Below are 21,025 nucleotides of genomic sequence, written 5' to 3'. Positions count from 1 at the left end.
TCTGCAGTACTCCCCCCTCCTTCTGCCCCTTCCTCCCTCTGATAAAAACACTCTCATTGTGAGAAGAGGCTTGGTAAGCTAGAAAAGATGCAAAGAACGAAAGATGGCTGACTATGCCGTGTGGAAGTTAGTGCATCAGCTCGGCATGACATCGCAGACTTCGATGGCATCTGCTCAGGCTTAGCTGGCTTTCTGCCGGTAAAGGAAGACTGCACTAGCTGCATTTACATGGATGTGGTAAAAGCATATCGTATTAGTTTACCGTATCACATATACCCATACGTAATTGTCTAGATTAATGCACATTTTCCTCTCCAGCAAGCTAATGCCATTAAGTGTCGTATTTGAAAGTTTCCGCTCTATCTTCCGGCATCCTGGTTTTGCAGCTGCATTGTGAAATGCACCACAAGTACCTCCAGGGTGTTGGCTAGATTTCCTCAAGTTCTCCTGCATTTGTTCATATACACAAATTTACACGATGGTTATTTTGTGGAACCATGCAGTACCGTATCAGGATGATGAACTTCCCAAGCGTGTCCACAACATGACATGTCCAGTGATCTTTGAAATCCGTCACACCACACTGGTGTGCGGGTGATGTGGTTCAGGCACAATGTTAAAGGAAAAACTGACAATTTTTTTGCCATGGTTAACCTCTTGCTGCAAAATACTTTCAAATCCGTGATGTCGCACCGACATGCGGGCGATGGGATTCAGGCGCAACATTAGAGTAATTACTTTGACCTTCATTTTATTTTCTTGCGAGCAATCTCTTGCAGCAAAATGCCTTGAAATCCGTGATGTCACACTGACGTGCAGGTGATGTGGTTCAGGCACCATGTTATAAAAACTCTGACTTTCATTTTCTTTTATCATGCTCAACCTCTTGGAACAAAATTCACAAAAATTGAGTTCTGGAAGATTACTTTATCAATTGAATGCGATTTGGGGTTTCTCTTAAACAAACAACACCTGGGAAGTACAGCTAAGTAACCAGAGAAGGCACCCAAGCAACGATGCAGTCAGGCTTCCAAAGTGAACATTTTGCATGGCTCTGTTGTTTCCTTGCAGTTTGATAACATACAGTCATTCTAAATGCAAGTATGTACTGAGGGAAAGTAGAGGACATCACACAATTAGACCCCACGAAACGAAACACTAAAAACAAAAGCGTGTTTAAAAACAATAAGAAAAAAAAAAAGAATGCGGAAACAATGTGTGTAACAAACTTGGCCATCCACTACTCCAATGAACCAGACTCACCGATAAGCTACATCATCATACTTACAGTTGGCACTATTTTGATATGCTACCATCACAGTTCAAAGCCATCTGGGGAGTTAACACATTAAGCTACACTATCAAACAAACATTCTCAGCCTTCAAATTATGAGCAGTGATTGAGACACTACGTGTGAATAGAGTGGATGACCCAAAGCTAGAGGGGAATACGCAGCTGCATGGCCAGAGCTCCAGTGCATGCAATGTGCCAGGTGCCGATTGATGACCAATGAGGTATAACATCTCAAGAAGCTGGGCAATGAGTGTTGCACATGATCTAAGATATTCACGTGTGCTGGTCTGTGCAGGAAAATTTTCGCAAATGCAGCTATGGGTACAGTTGGAGAGCTGCTGGTTGAGGCTGACTTGCACTTCCATTTACCTTAGTCTGAATTTTCACGTAACTGTCTGGACACATCCAAGGCGAAGCTAGCACGTGGTATCACAGCATCCAGTGCACGGGTGTTTGCCCCCACAAAGCTATGGGCTACTTGCAGAAGCTCAGCCACACCCTCAGAAATTCCGAAGGCAGTTGCACTGTCAGAAAAAAGTGCTCCTCCCAAAGGACGTAAGTGAGTGAGTAACAGGAGGGGCCCCGGTGGAACAAGCCCTGAAAAAACCAAGGGGGCGCGAGAAGTTGTACAGAGATCTGGCTGAAGAAACAGGTTCGTTGCTACAATCGTGGGAGAAATGCTTGGACCATTACAGCTTTACTTTACTAAAAAAGTGGTGCTAGGCTGGAGGAACTACGTGTTAGGTTGTTACGTGAAGTATCATATTTAAATACACAAAGAAAACATTAGGCACTACCTTTGCTAAGCAAGTAATGCTAAAATGAGAAAACAAAAGGGGGGGAGGCGGGCAGAAAATCTTAAAAGGAATCGTAGTGCGATTATGATGTCAATAAAATTTACGAAAAAAGAAACTGCAACCTTTGCTTGTTAAATTTGTTGCTGTGCTAAAGCACTGCACAGGCCTGGGCCCGCCCGAAAGCCTCGGCCGTCTAAAGCATTTTTCAACGGGCCCAGGCCTCGGCCGAACTCGGGTGGTCTACGTTAGCACAGAAAATAGAAAAACAGATGGTCTAATTTTTTTTCTCCTCCAGAAAAACGAACACTGTTTCCATGTAAGGAACAATTATACAAAAACACTGCTCTTCAAACCATTTCCCTGTTACCATTTGTTACTGACGCATAAAGCACGCCGTGATCCCCTGCTGCAGATTGTGATCGTACGATATGTTTTCCGGCAGCTAGATCACATGTAGAACAGTAGCTGCCCGTTGCACCAGCTTCCCGGCAATATTCGCCCACCCATCTCACATGAAAATGGCGGCACATGCTCAGTTGCTTGTACTGGCAAATCTCCTGGCAGGATATTCACAGCTATCACCGCCAAACCTGTTGCGATAAGCATCTTCACCTATATGTTTCACAGTGCATGGGGCGTAGTGCTGTTGGAAGCGCACTACAAGCTTTTACTAGCTGTTAAACCAAACGTGCCACCGTTCCCTGCTGCAGGCAATGTAATATGAGCATGACGTTTCACTCAAGCAGCATCGCTCCACTAGCTTGATTTCATTTTGGTACCCTGTTACCTACGCAACCAGCTCGATGCGGGGTGGTATCTCGTCTCGCGCCTGGTGCCGCAACGATTCATGCAACCCTTTGCATTACGTAGATGTCAACTACAGTCAAGTCTCACAGTATTTACTTACTCTGGATGGTACATTTTCTCTATTAGCAAGCTTTTTTCTTTTCATGTTTATTAAAGAATGTATGAACGAGGTTCTACTGTATTCAATTCTTATAAGAGTCGAATATTCAACTCTTAAGATTGCGAAAAGAAAATGGAGTTGCAAAATACGGCCCTTAGCTCATCACAGTTGCACATCTATGACAAGAAATAATAGCGCTCCGGTATTGGAACCATAAAGGGTTTCCTATTAAAATTACTAGAGAAAAACCTGGTGCTGTGATCATTACACTGCCATGGAAGTGATGGCTAGCATACAGATTTGTATAATCTTTGTACTTGTGGCTTCAGATCGCACTGTGGCTTTAATTATCATGCTTACACTTTTCAGGATGCATGACAGCAATGAGTATCTACAAAGATGCATAATCATTGCAAACTGTTGCATCATTAATGCTCATTGCTGTGCCCAGAGAAATCCGTGATCGACAGTTCTTCTGCACCTTGTCGAACATTTCCATTGGAATTTTTCTGCTAGTGATGTCATGCACTGCATAAAATGACAACTGAACTTTCACTATCACTGAACTGAACTGATCAAATTTGACAATTTTTGGCAGATTGGGAAGTACGGAGAAATAAAACTTCAACTGGAGGTATCTTTGAAGCTAGGCTCCAGTGCTCCTAGCACTTCAACAAAACGTCACAAAACTTGCCTTTTGGTTGACTCATAAATCTAATTTTCAAGTGACAGTAGCAGTGAAGACACATAAGCCTCCGTCGAGCTGTCCAATTTTCCGATCTGACGTTTAGGCTGTTTAACGATGTCTCTACAAACAATGGTAGATGCTCATGAGTGTGTGCTATTCTGATAATAGTGTTCAGCTAATATAGAATGCCATTTTATTGTTTCCCCTGTGGGTTACTTTTATTCATCATCGTTTTGACAGTGTATGTACATATTATCATGAGCAATCCGCCCCATCGTGTGGAGTTTTCGCACACACAAGAGCATGCAGTCAATTTCAGACCTACCTTTGGCCAAAGCTTGACTAACTCTTACATATTGAACACTGCCTGTGCAAATGCCCTTATTCATTATCGTACAAGATTGTGTGACACTCCACACTACTGTGCACACTACTGTACACTACTGTACAGCAACTCAACAAAGCACGTGGAGGCTACCACGCCAGTTGAACATGCACTAGTCAAGCTTTCTTGCACAGGAAACCTGATCGAACACATTAATCAAGTATGAGGAGGCTTCTGCATGCTCCCTGTGCTGACCATTGCCTCGAGAGCCTAAAGAATGCAGTAAAAAGCGAACCAGGTGCCTGCTGCAATGAGTGAAAGCAAGTACTCCGTGCACAATAGGAACTTACCCAATTTCACATTTTTTCCACGCATAGCATGGGCATCACTATGGCTAGTATTGATGCCAATAAATTTACGAGATAATATTTTTTTTCACGCGGTCTGATTCGAGTAAGCTGAGAACAGGATCCGGGCACATATTTTGTACATTTCAAATTTCAAAATCAGGGAGAGGCTTTCATCCTGCAGTGGACATAAAATAGGCTGATGATGATTTATATAAGAATAGCTAATTATTACTTTCTTTCATGTTCCTTGAGACACTTCCTTGAAGTTTCCCATACCAGTACTCAATAACTGTCTGAGCAATCATTACTTCTCTACATCCACATTCAAGGCACCAGTGATCAGGCTATAATTTTTTGTATAACAGTAAATGCTGTGACTGCTACATCTTGACAAGAAGCGTTAGAACATAAAAGCACCAAAAATAAGCACATTTCTAGCAGTAAAAAAATATATAACAGAAATTTTGTTGGAAAAAGTCAATCTGTGAAATCAACAAGTCGTTTCAAGCCAAAAGGGTGATGTTTAGGCAAGTACCATAAATCTAGGGATCGCTAAATTGCTGCGCTTGCAACTCTATTAGACACAACAGTGACAGACAACTTTCTGTGGCAATGAAGGGAGAGCTCATGAGGCATGGTGCACATGTGACAGCACTCCTATAAATAGTCCCAGTGTCTCATTTGTGTTTAGGCAGGGGAACAGAAAACATAAAACAGCATTTATATTAAAGACATAAAATAAACCACTTTATGTTACCGTATTTTGTGCTTACACGTGACACAGTAAAAGCTAATTAATTCGAATTCCACGGGGATGCCACGAAAATTCCAATTATACAAAATTCGAACTACTGAAAGCCACAGAAAAATAACCTCTCAGTTAGGCGCGTATATAATCCGACGTAGTGTGAGCGCACGCACACGCTACGTCACGTTGGCGAGAACGTCTACAGTTTTAAGCACTGGCGCAGCCAACCTAACCGGACGTGGCCAACGCAGCCCGGCGTGCCCGACGTTGAGATGGCTCTCGCTCCATCTGCGCGTTCGTCGCGCCGACTGCACCAATCCACAGTGCAAGTGTGCTGGAAAAAGAAACGTGCTCACGCTGCTTCACCAACGATCACAGGCAGCCGTTCAAAGCGGCGCGCGGGATGGGGATCGGTCTGCATGTGCTTCGAAGAGAACAGCCGACGGTGCGTGCGTTGAAGTCTGGAGGGATTGGCATTTCGGTTGGTGCAGCGCAAGCGCCATAGCGTGACTGGCTGCATGCGACGTGCGCCAACGCTCGCTGCAGGAACAAGAGCTGCGCTCTAAAATGCGCTCTCGAAACACATCACAACCTGCTGCAATGTTTTGGTCTGGGTTGTACTTTCGGAGTGCACTGGCTGCACGCTGCTGAGTTCCAGCGTACGCAAAGGTGGCGTCGAAACACGTATCCCAGTGATGCTTTCCTTTTAGTAATACAGTCGAACCCAACTATATCAAACCTGTTTACATCGAATTTTTCTATATATCGAACAATTTCTGGGCACGGTATAGTTACAATGAGTATATATAGCAAAACTTACGTTTACATCGAACAAAAATAGCAGCGACTCCGATATATCGAACGTCGAGCGTCGGAAAAGTGCCCCCAGAAGTTGGCTTTCCCTCGCGGTAGCGGGGAAACACGACGGCGTGGCTCCATCCTACCACTTTCCCTACCGTGACCGCGCTGCGTCAGACGAGCCCTCGACACCCCCCTGCAAATAAGGATCCTGGCCCGCCCTGAGCACTTGCTCAGACAGCCAATCAGGGGCTCTTGCGCCCTCGTCGTGCAAAATGGCGAAAGTGAGAGTTGTCTCGGTGCTTTTCTGGTCCATTGTGTGTGTGCCTTGTGAGCCTTCTCCCGCAGTGTTGCCGTGATGAAGCGGCAGAATTTGCCTTTTGTCGTGAAGCTCGAAATCATAAATCGGGTCGAACGCGGTGAGAAGTTGGATGTTTCCACGCAGCGTGAATGACTCCGAGGAACACTCTCACGACGATCTTGAAGAATAAGGGCTAAAGCGGCCAAACTCTCGCCCCGGTGCCTGTAGCGCCCGACGCGTACACACGGCCGTGTACGAGTGGTTCATCCGAAATTGCTTCAGCCGTGCCGGCTTCCGCGTGCTCGATGATGACTGCCAATTCTGATGAATGCGACGCAGCCGTTGCCGGTGTTGCCGAAACTTGGAGCGAGCTGTCAGAATTTCCGGAAGCTGTTGACGAATCAACAGTGGACGAGTTTGTGAGTGCAAATGATGGTGTCGGGACCACGGGAGAGCCCAAAAACGAAGACTACATTGCTGACATCGTACCGAGCACAAGTGAAAGTGGGCACAATGAGGAAAGCAACGACGGTCCTTTGCCTACTTCCTCCGAAGTGATTGGTGCGCTCGCACTAGTCCGGTGCTTCTGCGCGAATGCGGAAGGTTGCGGCCTCAGCTGCTCCCGACTCCTTAGACAATGTGGAGAAGTGCGTGCGTCGCAGGCAGCGAAATTGCCCAAGCAGAAAGAAATGCAGGACTATTTCATGCGAGACTAAGCTAGTTTCATCAATAAAGTGATTTGATAAATGGTGTGTGTGTGCTTTTATGACATCCAATTATTCAGCAGGCTTATATCGAATTATGCTCTAAATCGAACTGATAGGGGTTTTTTTGGGAGTTCGATATAAGCTGGGTTCAACTGTAGCCACGAATCTCAAAAGCTATGCTTTTGGTTCTGCAAGTTCTGATAAATGTCACGGCCGCTGTGTGATAAATGCTTCTCGGCATAACCCCTCGTAGATAGAAAGCATAACCTCCAAGATGTAACATGAAAAAAAGAACGAAAAAAAAAATGACGCAGTTTCGCCCGAAAGGGGGAGCATCGATTGCGATAGCAAATTAGCAGACAGCCGTACGAAGTAAGGATAGTACTTTTGTCGGCCGCATCAACTTTTAAACATTCGCTTGCTAACTAAAATTCTAAGCATGGTGTCAGTATGCACAGCAAACATGAACACATCACACCCGACTATGGACACTTGCTGTCAAAACGCTGGCGTGAGAAGACGCAGCAACAGCAGCAAGTGAAATGACATTTGTGCTGTCTATCGCTTCAACGCAAAGTGAGCGCCGAGAACACACAGCCCGCACAAGGCTGAAAGCCGCCACATGTACAGTTGCAGGTGGAGAGAACGCCCTCCTCCTGGCGCCTCGCAACGTTGGGTGCCTCATGCACGAGGGAAGACAGCGCACTTCCTCTTCGCCTTCGTCCCTTTCGCACGGACAAGATTGAGCTGCAATCGTCCAAAGCCCCTTAAAACATTGTAGAGACACTCTCCTCCTCCGCCTTCACTCCTCCTCGCTACTCATCTCTTTCAAGCTCCCTCCTCGACCATGGCGCCACCTACACCACTCGAGCGTAGCAGATGACCGTTCGCAGAGTGAATGCACGCATAGCGAGGTGGTGCGCTTTAGGCGTTCGCATTGGACTTTTGGCTCCGAGTAACTTCGTGTACAGCATAGAATTTTTATGTGGACGGTTATACAAAGTCAGTGACAGCAGCTTTTTCTTCCTGTTTTGGTATTTATTTATTTTTATAGTATCTGAGCGAGCGCTAACGCTGTGCCATGACAACTCCAAATGTATTCCATGCGCTACAATGAGGTACGCAACATTTGTCAAGTGAGTGTCGAAAGACGCTGTTGCGAATGGTTGTAAATAAGACATATTCGATCGAATGCCAACATCCTGACCTCCAGCAAGCCCTCAGTAGCCTAAATAATCTGCGCCGTCCTTACCATGTGAATTTGCGGCGCATCTCAGCTATGACGCACAAAGGCTGACAGAGGGCACAAATGATCGCTGCTCTGAAGGTTCGAAAGAGTATTACAAGCTACAGTGCTGCCAATGTGCGTGCTTGCCAATCTTCTGAGCATATGCAAAGGCTCAAAGGTGGGCGATGGTGCTATTATGTTTCTCGTGCCTAGAAGTCGACAGAAATACGCACGGCCAATCAGTGTTGAGATTCTGCGTATATAGACAATGAAATCAGTTTTTTACTATTTGTTTGTGAAGCGGTAATGCGGTAACAGCACTTATTCAGGCTCAAACAAGTGCACTATTTTTTCAGGTTAGTGACTCATCACAAATAACATTTAATTGCATGTTAGCTCGTCTGTTCACGAAGTGGCGTCGCAGCATATGGGAATTTATGCTGCTATGCTGCTACAGACGTGGGATGCCAGCTTTTTCATTCAAAGAGCCATTTGACGATTTCGCATAAAAAAGAAACAGCATATTTGTGCCACGAACACCAAAATACAGCGCAAGGCTTATTCTGCAGCCAGAAATTTCGGGGGAAGAAAATATTGTTATTTTTTTGTACGAACATGGTACATTTTAATTTGATTGGCAAATATGAAACCTTTGAAACGATCAATCTATGCTGATCCTACATCAGCTCTGAGAAACCAGACCCCTTGACACAGTACCGTATTTGCCCAATTCTTATGCGCAGCCAGCTTTTGCGGGCTTAAAGTAAGAAATTAGAAGTGCACCTGAATGTAACATGCTGGCGATTCATAAAATAGTAATATAGCATGTCGACCACCCATTTGCGGTCACACACACACACACACACACACACACACACACACACACACACACACACACACACACACACACACACACACACACACACGCACGCACAAAATGGAAACGGAAGGGAAACTTTTTTTAAGGGAGCCTTCGTAATGAAAGCGGCATGTCGTCGCTGCCATTTGTGCCTCATTGGCTACGATACCATGCAAACAGCAGTAGTATGCTTGAGCAATTACTTTTACTGATACTGCTGTCACTTTCACGAGACTGCATTGCACTTGTTGAAGTATGTGACTGACAACATTCCTGGTACTGTGTGCAGGAAGCAAATTTGGCACAGCACGAAAAAAGGTCTTGTCCCTATACGCCGCACATCTGGTGCCGAGTCGAGTGAAACCTCGCAGAAGTGATAGTATCTTTGAAAGTTATTGACCGAGCATACACCACACACTAGGTCTATCACCATGGCTAGATTGTAGTCGAGCACGAGACGTGGCCACAGCCCATTCACAAAAATGTGCTCTGTCGACATCTTTGTGATGGCCACAGCCTACTGGTAGGCTGTTGCCTACCAGTAGGCTGTGGCCATTGCCTCGAGCCAATGGCCATTTTGTGGCCATTGCCACACAGCAAACACAGTTTTGGTGTCGTATCCAACTGTGACGTGCAGACAATTTTCGGACCCATATCCTGGGAAAAACGGAGCATGTTAGATTAAGGTAAAAGAGGTAACGCGTGTGGCAGCTCTGTCCCTGTAGCTTTTCTTTCATTGCCACAAAAAGTCATCCGCGAGTCTGCAGTACTTTAGTCATTTTCGTACAAGAACTGGCCTCGCCAGAATCGAGCAGCAAGGATGTCCAGGTGCAAATTCCACGATGACTTGAGAGTGGTAGTGGAGCTGCTTACCGTAGGAACTCCTCATGCTGGGGCAGCAGCTGCGCGGCTGAGGCCTGGTGGGCCGAGGCCGCGTGAGCTGCCCCCAGGGCACTCAGGTGGGCCAGTCGCTCTCGTTCGAGCAGGAACTGCCTCTGCAGCTGCTCTTGCTGCTGCTGGGCGGCCGCCACTTGGGCTGCATTGATCTGCACAGGAAGGGTGGACCACAACAGGGAGTTGGACAGAGTTGGGGGAGGCACAACAAAAGCAGAGTGCTAAATAAGGCAATCAAAAAAAAAAAAAAAAAAAAAAAGAAGAACCTTATGCAGATTCGACAAACTGTGGGGATGAATGGTACGTGGAGTGTTTTGCGGGTAAGCTGGTAATCCAGCCTTGTTAGGGGTTGCACAATGTGTTTCCAGATGGCGCAATGTGGGTGTGCAAGTCTAGCCATAGACCTTTTTCAAGCAATCCCACTGTGCCCCACGGGCGCATGATGCACTATGGGGAAAGAGATACGTCGAGCGAGCAAGCTCATTTGGGGGCACACCACCTGTTTCATGCGTTCGCACTGTGGGAGTGTGAAACAAGAAGATGGACTGAGAATAAGGCCCCGTTTCATTCTTGAAACTTCTCACGACTTAAGTACACATGCCCACAAGCATACACATCTGTATTTCTAAGAAAGGAATGGGAAAGAAATAATGCAGTCTTATGTTGGCTTCTTATGATAGTCTTATGGGTAACACTGAGCTCCTGCCCTATTGCAGAGAGTTCAGCTCCGCTGTATACATATAACATTCATCACTTAAAGCTTTGTTTACAGAATACCGCTTTGTCAGACAGCATGTTAACGGTGACCTAAAAGAAAATGCGTTTGTGCCTCTTCTGCTGCCACAGTGGTTCGATAAGAGAAGTGCATATACATTGTGAGGTTTTAGAAATGGTCAGAGTGCTCACTGGTTGAGTGCGCGTAGGTTGGGTGCTCATGTATTCCCATTCCTAAAAAAAAAAAAAAATTGCCCATACACCCTGCCTCTTTCGTACGAAAACATTAAGCTAGGATCGAATTTATGGCTCGGCTACTCCCAATATTGCGTTCTAGTACTGCAATCCACTGAATCTAGGTAGTAGCTCGCAATACAGTTTTCATTTGAGTGCATGGGTCACAAGTAGCTTGCTGCATTGAGGTGGCAATCTGTCTGTAAATCAATCTATTTATTACATTACATAAAAATGTTAGTAGGGCATTTTCCTTGAATTTTTGGGCAAGTGCTATATGCAGCAAGGTTCAGACGTTAAATCACCAATCACAGTTAGCCCTTTCCTGTCTGCAGGAAAATAGGCAGTTTTTGGGTAGTCTAGTAAATGATTTTTTTACTGCTACAGCAAACGCTTGATACAGTCGCCGACTGCGGAGTTCCAGGATGTCGAAGAGAAACCCAGCAGCTACACCAAATACAATGGGGGTGTTAGTCTAGCAGCACTAGTTCTAGCTTGCAGCAGTAGGCTGAAACAGGTCAGTGCTATCGCAAAACAAAGAAGCAAGCAATTCTCATCGCCGTCTTCTCTCCAATAATCCGGACATGCTCTGTAATTCAGACAGCTTCGCAGCACCGCCAATGGCCCCATAGACTTAATGTGTACAGACGACTGATACTTTGGACAGCTGCCAGCTCTACATTCGATTATTCTGACTCTGTCCGTGGCTGTAGCCTACGCCGACTCTTCCAACATTATCTCCTCTGGCAATCTCGACAAGACATCAAGTATGGCCTCGAACGTGAGGCATCAAATATGGCCTCAGAGATTACACATGTGATGGCGATCCCTGAGGCCTTGCCTTGATCGCAGCACTACATCTAAAGAGATTTAATTGCAAATGCCGATCTTGGACGCTTTGTCTGAATTATAGGTCACACCAACATGGCGATCATGTAGAGCGCCATGTTGTGATCATGTGAGCGCCGGGTGTAGAGCGCCCGAATTCTATCTTTCACTGTCTTGTTCAAACAAACACCGAGCGATGTCAAGCCGCCAGGTATCATGACAAGGTCGGTGTTGCATGCAGCCAGCTTGTCCTTGATGCGCTGGTCAAAGTGGCATCTGAATGCATCAAGCACAAGCATCCCACGCAGACCCAAACTGCCACCGGGTCTCTTCCGCCAAACGTTATCAATCCAGTCAGTGACGAAGTCTGTGGTCATTCAACCTTTTTAATTTGCGCGCACAATCACACCACTCAGAAACACGATTCCTTTTGGGAGCATCTTCCGTCTGAAGATAAGATACAAGGGCAGCTTGCGCACATCCGCAATGCAGCAAAGCATTGAGGTGACTAGTTTTTTTCGTGGCCGGAAGACAAAACGCGCACTTGCTTTGCCCCCTTCTTTTCAATGGTTGTGGTGGCAGGCATGTCAAAGTAGAGCGGCATCTTATCGGCATTTCCAATCTGTCCGAAGTGGTAGCTGTTTCTATGGCGCAACTTCAAAATGTACCGCTGAAAACTGTGCAATTTCTCTTCATAATCTTCGAGCAATTTTCGGCATATCCTTGTCCGCAGTCGAAGAGAAAAGCCTTTTCTCTTCACAAAATTTGATAGCCAGCACCTGCTCGCTTTGAAGACACTCCGCATTAGCCCTTCCTGTAGGGCTAACTGCATCGCCCACACTTTGAGCAGATCGCTCGTCACAGGCTGCTGTGCCGCTCACTGCTCTTGCACGTATTCCGCGAGCAGCTCTATTTCAGCGAAGCGGCCCTGCTTCGGTCCCCTGAAACTCTTCCTTGTTGCTTTGCTGGTGAAAATATTCTCCTTCTGTTTGCGCCAGTCCCGCACGCAAGTTTTGGAATTACCGAACGCCCATGATGCAGCCTGATTTCCGCCCGTCTCTGCGCACATGATAACTTTCCTTTTAAGTGCAGCATCACGGTGGGCTCGGAATGTCTTCGCAGTCGGCGCGTCCATGCTGATTGAATAAACGCAGAAAACGGGAAGACAGGCGGTAGATTAGGTTATACCAGCGCCTGATTACACGTACAACATGGAGGTATGCACATGGAGGAAGCTACTGCAGCTAGGCTAGAAGCGCGTACGAGGTGGACATTTTTCGAATGCCGATGGCGATATGGTAACGCGGACTTAGGGTCGTACTCGATTCTAACGTGCATGCCATTTTTGGACCCGTTTTATCGGAAAAAAGGTGCGCGTTAGATTTGAGTAAATACGGTAAGTATGAAGAGTGGGTGCAGAACTCTGACCGGAATAAGACACTGATGGGAAAGATGCATAAAACATCCCTGTCAACCAACGCAAAGGGGATTTCAGATGCGTGAAAGCGGGTCCAAGGCGACGTTGTGTCCATGTCATTTAAGGGGCGAGGAGGGGATCAGAATTAACTTTTTTGTTTCTTGACAGAAAGGGCTGAAATTTGGCACACACACTGCACATTGCAATAAAGAGACAATTCTAAAATTTCATTAGGATATCTTAATTAGTTTTTGTTTTATAAGAATTTATAAGTTCCTTGCTTGTGGAATGCCTGGCACAGTAACGAAACATGATAGGGAGCTGGAAATACTTTGCATGTTTGCCCAGATGTCTAATCTACATCAAGACAGTGTTCGATTTTTTTTTTTAGTGCGCTAATAATTTTTTGCTCAACATAACATGCACATGACTGTGCTTCACTGCATGGAGCCATGTAGTAATTGTGAAATAATTAAATAATGGAAAGATAAAGAAACATTTCAAGACTGTCTTTAAGTACAGCACAGCTTGTGGATCACAGCAAAACAAACTGGACCAAAATCAGTCAAGCCATTGTTGTGCTACGCTTTCCACGAGCGAGGTGATTGACAAAAAAAATGCAATTGAGAAAACTGGCTGCAAAGTTTGCAAAGTTTTAAAAGCACTGCAAATTTATTAAAAAGCACCAGGACTGTAATATTTTGAATCATTGCTGTCAGGCATCTTCTTACACCTTTGCCTCTTTATTTGGTGGGCTTTGGATGCCTTCTTCAGGCGTTCTTTATCCTTTTCTTGCGCCGTTTGGAGTAGTGCATGACCACCATTTTCACTGCCAGGCCGAGCCTGGTATCGCAGTGTACACCCACAGAACGCTGTTGGCATCTTGGGCACAGAGCTTTAGCGATCAAAGAGTTCATCGCGGAAACAGGCATAATAATGAACTCGCAGTCACAAGGGGCCTAAATTTGTTCTTGGCATTGCTGCTTCCACTCAGTCGCTGACACTGCGCGAAGGGAGTCGCGAACGCTGCATGCCTGCGCTTCTGCAGTCACCGCTGACACAAAACGCGGCTCGAGGTGCGTCTGAATCGTGCGACGATTCGTTTGGTGAGCCTTGAGTCACCATACAGTATGTAGCTCGTCGACAGTTGGGGGTCACTCGCAGGCTGCGTGTCCCTGTCGCAAGATGCATCGGAAACGCACACCGTCTCTGCCGGCGATGGAGACCTTCGACCCGCGTCGCCTCCAACAACGCGATCTCGGTTGCTGACTCGCGCGGCCGTACGCACAGGTGCGAGAGCCTCCATTGGCACGTCTTCCGGTGGCTTAGTTATCAGTATCGATGTCACAGGGCGATTGTTGGCTTCGCTGCTGGAATAGCACGGTGCAAGATAACGCGGCACGTTATCCGCGTGTTCAGTCGGGTTCTCCGCTTCTCCCGCTGGCCGCCGTCTTTTTCTCGCCGTAGGAGGCTTGCGCTTCCGTTTTCAGAAGGCATGCTTCATTTAAAAGTTCTTTTGGAACGAGCGACGATCCATCACTGACCTGGGAGCTTTCATAAATCCGAATTCTGCGAGTGTCAAGCGAAGAACGACGCCGGCGTGGGTTTCAAAGCAGACAACTGCCGTCCGCTGTGGTTGCCAGCTTGCCCGCTGCTGCAGCAGCAACCAATGGCGAGACGCCTTTCAGTACGGCAACCAATCGGAGGCCCGCTTTCATCGCAGGGCCCGTGTGACCGCCTTTAGCAGACCCGCGCTTCTTTTGTGTTTGTGCGTTTGTTACAAGATGGCGACGACCGAAGAATTCAGAAACGGAATGGTGAAACTTCGAGCGTTCGAACGATACCAAGATGGCGGCATTCGGTGGCGGGAAAGACGAGTTAGGGCTCCGCGTACTGCGGTGATTTTACGCGATTTAAAGCTGTTTTCTCGCCCTACGCACTGATAAATTAATTTTTTTCGGGCACTTTTAGTGCGTTTTCAGTCAAACCATATTGATACAATGTAGATTAGGCATTGCAGATACCAAAACGCGTCGTTGCCAAAAATCGATCTTTCTTGCGATTTTCGCGATCTGATCCCCGCGTCCCCCCTTGAGAAGTGTTCAATTACAAACCATTTCGATGAAACAGAAGATGACCTGCTGTGGGATACTGAGAGTGGCGGCTCAAGCGATGCGATGGACTTGAGTGACAGTGACCGAGCAGTGAGTATTAGACACAAGAGGGTGTCTGAGTCTGCACTTACGCATCGTTCCTTTGAGAGAGAGAGAGAGAAACAACTTTATTGAGCCGAGCTCGACATCTTCTTAGACGCCGTCGATGGAAGTAGTTCCCTCTTCACGGGACCCATATGCTTCCCTAGCCGCCTGGCCCCTGGAGATCAGGACGAGCTGGTCTTCCAGGGCGGTGCTGGTTAGCAAGGTCTCCCATCGCTCGGTAAGGGTGGATGAGGGATGGGGTAAGGTAGCGGGGCAGTTAAGAGGTGGGGGGATCCGCCTTGATGAAATCGCATACTCCAATGACGTGTTGGAGCGTGCCTAACTGAGTTTTGCACAAGTTACAATCCTTCTCGTACCTTTCCGGGTACATCTTGTTTTGAAGGTAAGGGTGCGGGAAGGATCCTGCCTGTATTTGCCTGTAGATCGCTTGCTGTTCTCTGCTAAGCGATTTGTGAGGATCGGGGTAACGGCGCCTCTCCGTCTTATAATGGTTCGTAATGTCTCTGTAACTAAATATGGACTGTGGCTCACCTTCCTCAACCCGGTGTTCCATCTCACGGGCGAACTGATGGGCAAGTTCGTTGCCCTCCAGCCCAGAGTGAGCCGGTGTCCATATTAACTCAACTTTCCTTTCAGGTACGTCGCGTTTACTTTGGAGAATATCTAGTGCCGCAAGAGACACCCACCCCTTCCTGTAGTTGTTATATGCCTTTTGCGAGTCGGTGACAATTCTTCCCACCTTGGGCTGCGCGAGTGCGAGCGCTATTGCGGCCTCTTCTGCCACCTCTGGAAAAGACGTCTTGATGGAGGCGCAGGTTACGAGCACATCCCGCGTCGTAACTGCCAGCGTTGCTTTTGATGAAAACTTGGGTAACGAAGCGTCTGTGAAGAGAGTGACCCCTCTTCCTCTTCTACTATTTGACCCAAAGTCTCCGTCAAGGCCGCTATACGAGCCGCTCTGCGGCCGTCGTTACGACCCGACCTCATGTTTCTAGGCAGCGGCTTACTGTGGATATTATGCGCCCACAACCTGGGTAACGGCCCCGTTTCCTTCCGCTCTGCCTCTTGCCAGCCCAACTTGGCAAGAACAAGACGTCCCGCCGACGTCTGACTGAGCCGAACTCTTTGATTAGACAGATGAGCTTCTATTAACTCTTCGACGACGTTGTGCTTGGCCATGCCGAGAAGCTTGTCGGTAGAAGAATGCTTCGGAATGCCCAGCGCCATCTTGGTTGCCTTTCGTATAATGACGTTCAACTGGTCCCTGTCTTTTTTCAGTAACTTGAGGTACGGCGCCGCGTAAACGATGCGCGACGTCAAGAAGGCCTGGACGAGCGTCAGTACATCGTCCTCCTTCAATCCCCTTTGTCTGTTTGTGACTCTTCTGATCATGTTCGAAATTTGTTCCGTTGCAACTTTGATTTTGTCTATCGACGCCCCCGCCTTGCCATTGTTCTGGAAGATGACACCCAGGATACGTGCTTGCGTGGTTGGTGTTATGGTCGTCCCGTCGATGGTGATGCATACGTTCTCTTGGTCTCCTTTCTTTCTTCTTGGCTTGATGACGAGTAACTCGGACTTCTGTGGCGAGCAACTGAGGCCGCACGATTTAGCGAACTCGTGCACGGTCTTTGCCACTCTCTGAAGGGTCTCCTCCATCCAACTCTCCGACCCTGCCCTCGACGTCCACACAGTGATATCGTCTGCATAGAGAGCGTGATCTATGCCCTCTATGTCTTGAAGCAAAGTCGGGAGAGGGAGGAGTGCCAGGTTGAAGAGAAGCGGCGAAAGAACCGATCCTTGCGGGGTGCCTCTGTCTCCCAGGGCTATCGGTTTCGACTTCTCCTCTCCAATTTTGATGGTTGCCGTTCTATTGCTTAAGAAATCCTGCACATATTTGAATGTTCGCTTTCCGCATCCCGTTTGGTGCAGGTTACGGAGAATACTTTCGTGTGTGACGTTATCGAAGGCCCCCTTGAGATCGAGCGCCAGGATAGCTCTTGGCGTAGGGGACTTCGCTTGCTTGATAACCAGCTCGTGTATTTGCACCAAGACGTCTTGCGTGCTCAGGTGCCTCCGGAATCCGTACATGGTCGGTGGCATCTGATCAGTGACATCCAAATGTCTCTGTAGTCTCTTGAACACCATACACTCGACCACCTTCCCTACACATGACGTGAGGGAGATGGGGCGTAGATTGTCGACGTGGGGTGGTTTCCCCGGCTTGGGAATGAAATGCACCTCCGCTTCTTTCCATTCTTTTGGTAACGAACCCTTCTCCCAGGACGCGTTGACGAGGTTTAGCAGTTCAGCTTGGCTTTTGTAGCGCATATTTTTTAGCATCTTGTATGTAACGCCGTCAATTCCCGGTGCGCTGCCTTGATTACTTTCATCGATGGCCGCAACCAGCTCCAGTTCGGTGAAGGCTTCGTCCATCTCGACGTTGCTATCGCCTTCATACTCGTGAGTCGGGTTACCGCTCTTCTCGGTCTTGAGGTATTTACTTGTGAGTTCACGAATGAGCTTCTCTCCGTCCCCGTCATAACTGTTGATCGTTCTTGTGAGGTCTCGAGCGCATGCGCTCTTGCTTTTTAACGGATCTATGAGGTGTCACAACAGCTTCCAAGTCTTCTTCGTAGACAGTGTGCCTTGCAGGTCATCATACATCTTCATCCAGTTTTCCCTGCATAGTTGTTCCGCATACTCGGTCACTTGCTTGTTGAGCGCGTGTATACGTCTGCGAAGCTTCATGTTATGTCTTTGCCTCTTCCACCTTCGAGTAAGACCGTGCCTGGCCGCCCACATGTGACTAAGCCTGCTGTCTACAAAGGAAATTTGCGTGGTCGTAGTAATCTTCTGCGTAAATTTCTTTACAAATTCGCGTTGCTTTTTGGCTCACGCCTCATACGTCTTGGTGTCTTGGTTTTCGTCCTTGCCTTCACTGTCTGCGCTTCTACGTAACCGGTCCCAGTCTGTTCCTTTGAATGTTTTATTTTTCGAAACTAAGCACTTCCCCTCACTTTGGGCAACCCGATCGTGAAAAAATGGATTGCTTAGAATCGATTAAATATGGTAGCTCTTTGAGGAAACTGGCGCGTGTTGATGATTTCCATAATATGGCACATACCGACAATGGGGGGACTGGCCACAATGTGGCCGGTGCATTTAAAATGAGTAAGAAATGCAGGAATAAAAGCCTTCTCATACTGCCTAGAAATACAAGATTTGTCACATTGTCTAGCTCGAGTACATGGCAGCACATATGCATGCCAGTTTTCTTTATGCCAAGGACACAGGAATGAAATGCACAAATTTATAGCTTTTCATCAACCGCTTCACGGAAGCTTCACTTCATTAAAATAATTTGCCTCCGTCAGTAATGGCATCCAATTTGCCTTCGTCATGTTTTTCAATGATGTCAAAGCACGGCAAAGGCCAAATGTTGCGTAACGCCGGTTCGCAAAAGTCAGCTTTGCAGCAGCAGTAAAGCATAGGCAGTGCATTGCGGTGAAGCATATGAAAAATGAAAAAGGGTCCACTGTCATGGGACACAGTATGTATTCCTTAATGCATGCACTTGCGATCTGCTGTCACAGTTGGGGCACCAATAATACCTTATAGTTATACTGGCAGGCGCCTTTAGAGCTATTTCGGACAGGGCTGTGGTGAGTGGAGCCTCTGGGGGCAGTAAAAGACGTACTTATTTTTCTGAACTCCCCGATTTTTCGAGTGTTCACTGCATTACATCCCACAACCACAGCCTGAATACGAGGAATATAGTATCAAAAAAGAAGGGAGAGGCAAGTGGGCTCACCTGATGCGCGAGCTGCTCCTCGTAGGAAGAACGCATGAGTGCAGCAGCAGCAGGGTGCATCAGGTCCTGGGGCCGCGGGCCACCTGGCGGGGGCCCGTGCGGCGCGCCTCGTGGAGGACCACCGCCACCCCCGGGGGGCGCCGAGCCTGGCCCACCAGACGGGTAGCCAGTCACGTACGGCCCGGCCGAGGGAGGGGGCTCCCCGCCGGGGGGCATCGCCATGGCCACTGCTGCTGCCGAGAGCGGGTCATGATGAGGGGGGTGCAGGTGCAGGTGTGTGTGGGCGTGCGCATGCGTCGGGGGGACGTGGAGCTCACCTGCCATCTGCAACCTGAGGAGGGCGAAACAAAAAAGGAAGGAAGAGAAGTTAGCAATGCGCATTGTGCCACACAGGTCCCATACCCAGGGAAAAGGACACATGTAAAGAGGACACAAAAGGAAAATTTTATGTCAGGCTAAACTGAAAGATTAGGCTTCTGTAGTAACGAATTTGTCATTTATGGCAATAACAGAACTTCTGTAAGCGAGAAAATGAAAGGTGAGAGAAAAACAGAAAGAAAGAAAGAAAAACGTAAATTCAGAGTGGTGCCACCTGTTGTAGACTATGGTACTTCACTCGTGGCATCTGCACTGGCAGATTCCCAGAGCGCCATACAGGGAGGTTACGTGGAGATTCGTCAACTCATCCATTTTACCGCGGGCAGTTCAAATTGAGGAGCAGCAGCAGGACCTACAGCGGCAATTACCTACACAATTAAGTAAGATACTGGCATACTGAAAACAATGACAGACGTCTAGACAAATAATCTACCGTATAGTGTGGAATATAGGTCGAGATTTTTTTCCAAAAAATATTACTAAAAGTTCACCCCTCGACTTATATACCGGCCCTTGGCACAACATGAATAGTCGTCTGGCAACATGTAGGAGCGCAGACCTTTCGGCATCCGCATCGTTATCGCCCCCTTGGTGACAGACGTGGACCATGGACGTGGACCATGAACGCGGACCAACTCGCGGGCGCCGCGCGGTTCTTTATTCTATGGCGCGGTGCACCCGGGGCTCGAAGACAGGGTGGAGGATTTCGTCCGCAAGCATCGTGCCAGATCTTTGCCAGTGACAGCAGAACTCATCCGCATCAAAGCTATTGAGATCGCCCGAGAATCCGGACTGCCCAAGGAACAATTCAAGGGCTCCATTTATTGGGTTCGTCGCTTCATGCGACGCAAGGGATTCGCACTTCGACGGCGCACATCAATCTGCCAGAAGCTGCCAGAGGCATACGAGGACAAGCTGGTCGAATTCCAGCGCTATGTTATCCGTCTCTGGCAGCAGCATGGCTACATGTTGGGACAGATCGGCAACGCGGATGAAACGCCGGTGTGGTTCGGCATGCCGTCGCCCACCGCAGTGTGCGAACGCGGCGCAAAAGAAGTCACGCTTCCTTCTATGGGGAACGAGCATTCGTGCGTCACGGTGATGCTCACGTGTACTGCAGACGGCAGAAAGCTGCCCCCATACATAATATTCAAGAGGAGCACGCTGCCGAAAGAGGCTTTCCCGCGGGATGTCGTTCGCGTGAACGAAAAGGGCTACATGGACGAGACCCTCATGCTCAATTGGATCAAGACCGTCTGGAATCGGCGACCTGGCGCACTCCTGCGGTGTCCGAGCAGGCTCGTCTTGGATGCCTTTCGCGGGCACTTGACCGCAGGTGTGAAGCAGGCACTTCGCGAAGGAACTCGCCGTCATTCCGAAAGGCATGACGTCAACACTTCAGCCACTGGACGTCGTGCTCAACAAGCCCCTTAAAGACCGTGTCCGTGAACAATATAATCCGTGGATGGCCGGCGACAACCCGAAGACCCCAACCGGCCGGCTGCGCACGCCGCCTCCCGCCACG

General features: G+C 47.9%; 1 protein-coding gene across 3 annotated transcripts in view; it reads right to left on the bottom strand.

Moving 5' to 3' along the window:
* The window catches only part of Gug (arginine-glutamic acid dipeptide repeats grunge), an 85,986-nt gene that overhangs the window by 5,326 nt on the left and 59,635 nt on the right, over positions 1-21,025 (bottom strand). For 2 of the 3 annotated variants that reach the window (XM_050195484.2, XM_050195486.2), the window contains exons 15-16: positions 19,123-19,453; positions 9,876-10,048 (exon numbers count right to left, since the gene is read on the bottom strand). In XM_050195484.2, the coding sequence (XP_050051441.1) occupies positions 9,876-10,048; positions 19,123-19,453 (504 nt within the window). The remainder of the gene's footprint in view (positions 1-9,875; positions 10,049-19,122; positions 19,454-21,025) is intronic. The other variant, XM_050195487.2, reaches the window with a different exon arrangement.

This window comes from Dermacentor andersoni, chromosome 3 (genome assembly GCF_023375885.2).
Source record: "Dermacentor andersoni chromosome 3, qqDerAnde1_hic_scaffold, whole genome shotgun sequence".
Classification (NCBI taxonomy): domain Eukaryota; kingdom Metazoa; phylum Arthropoda; class Arachnida; order Ixodida; family Ixodidae; genus Dermacentor; species Dermacentor andersoni.
Note: the sequence above shows the minus strand (reverse complement) of the source record. Positions and strands in the feature narration are given on the sequence as shown.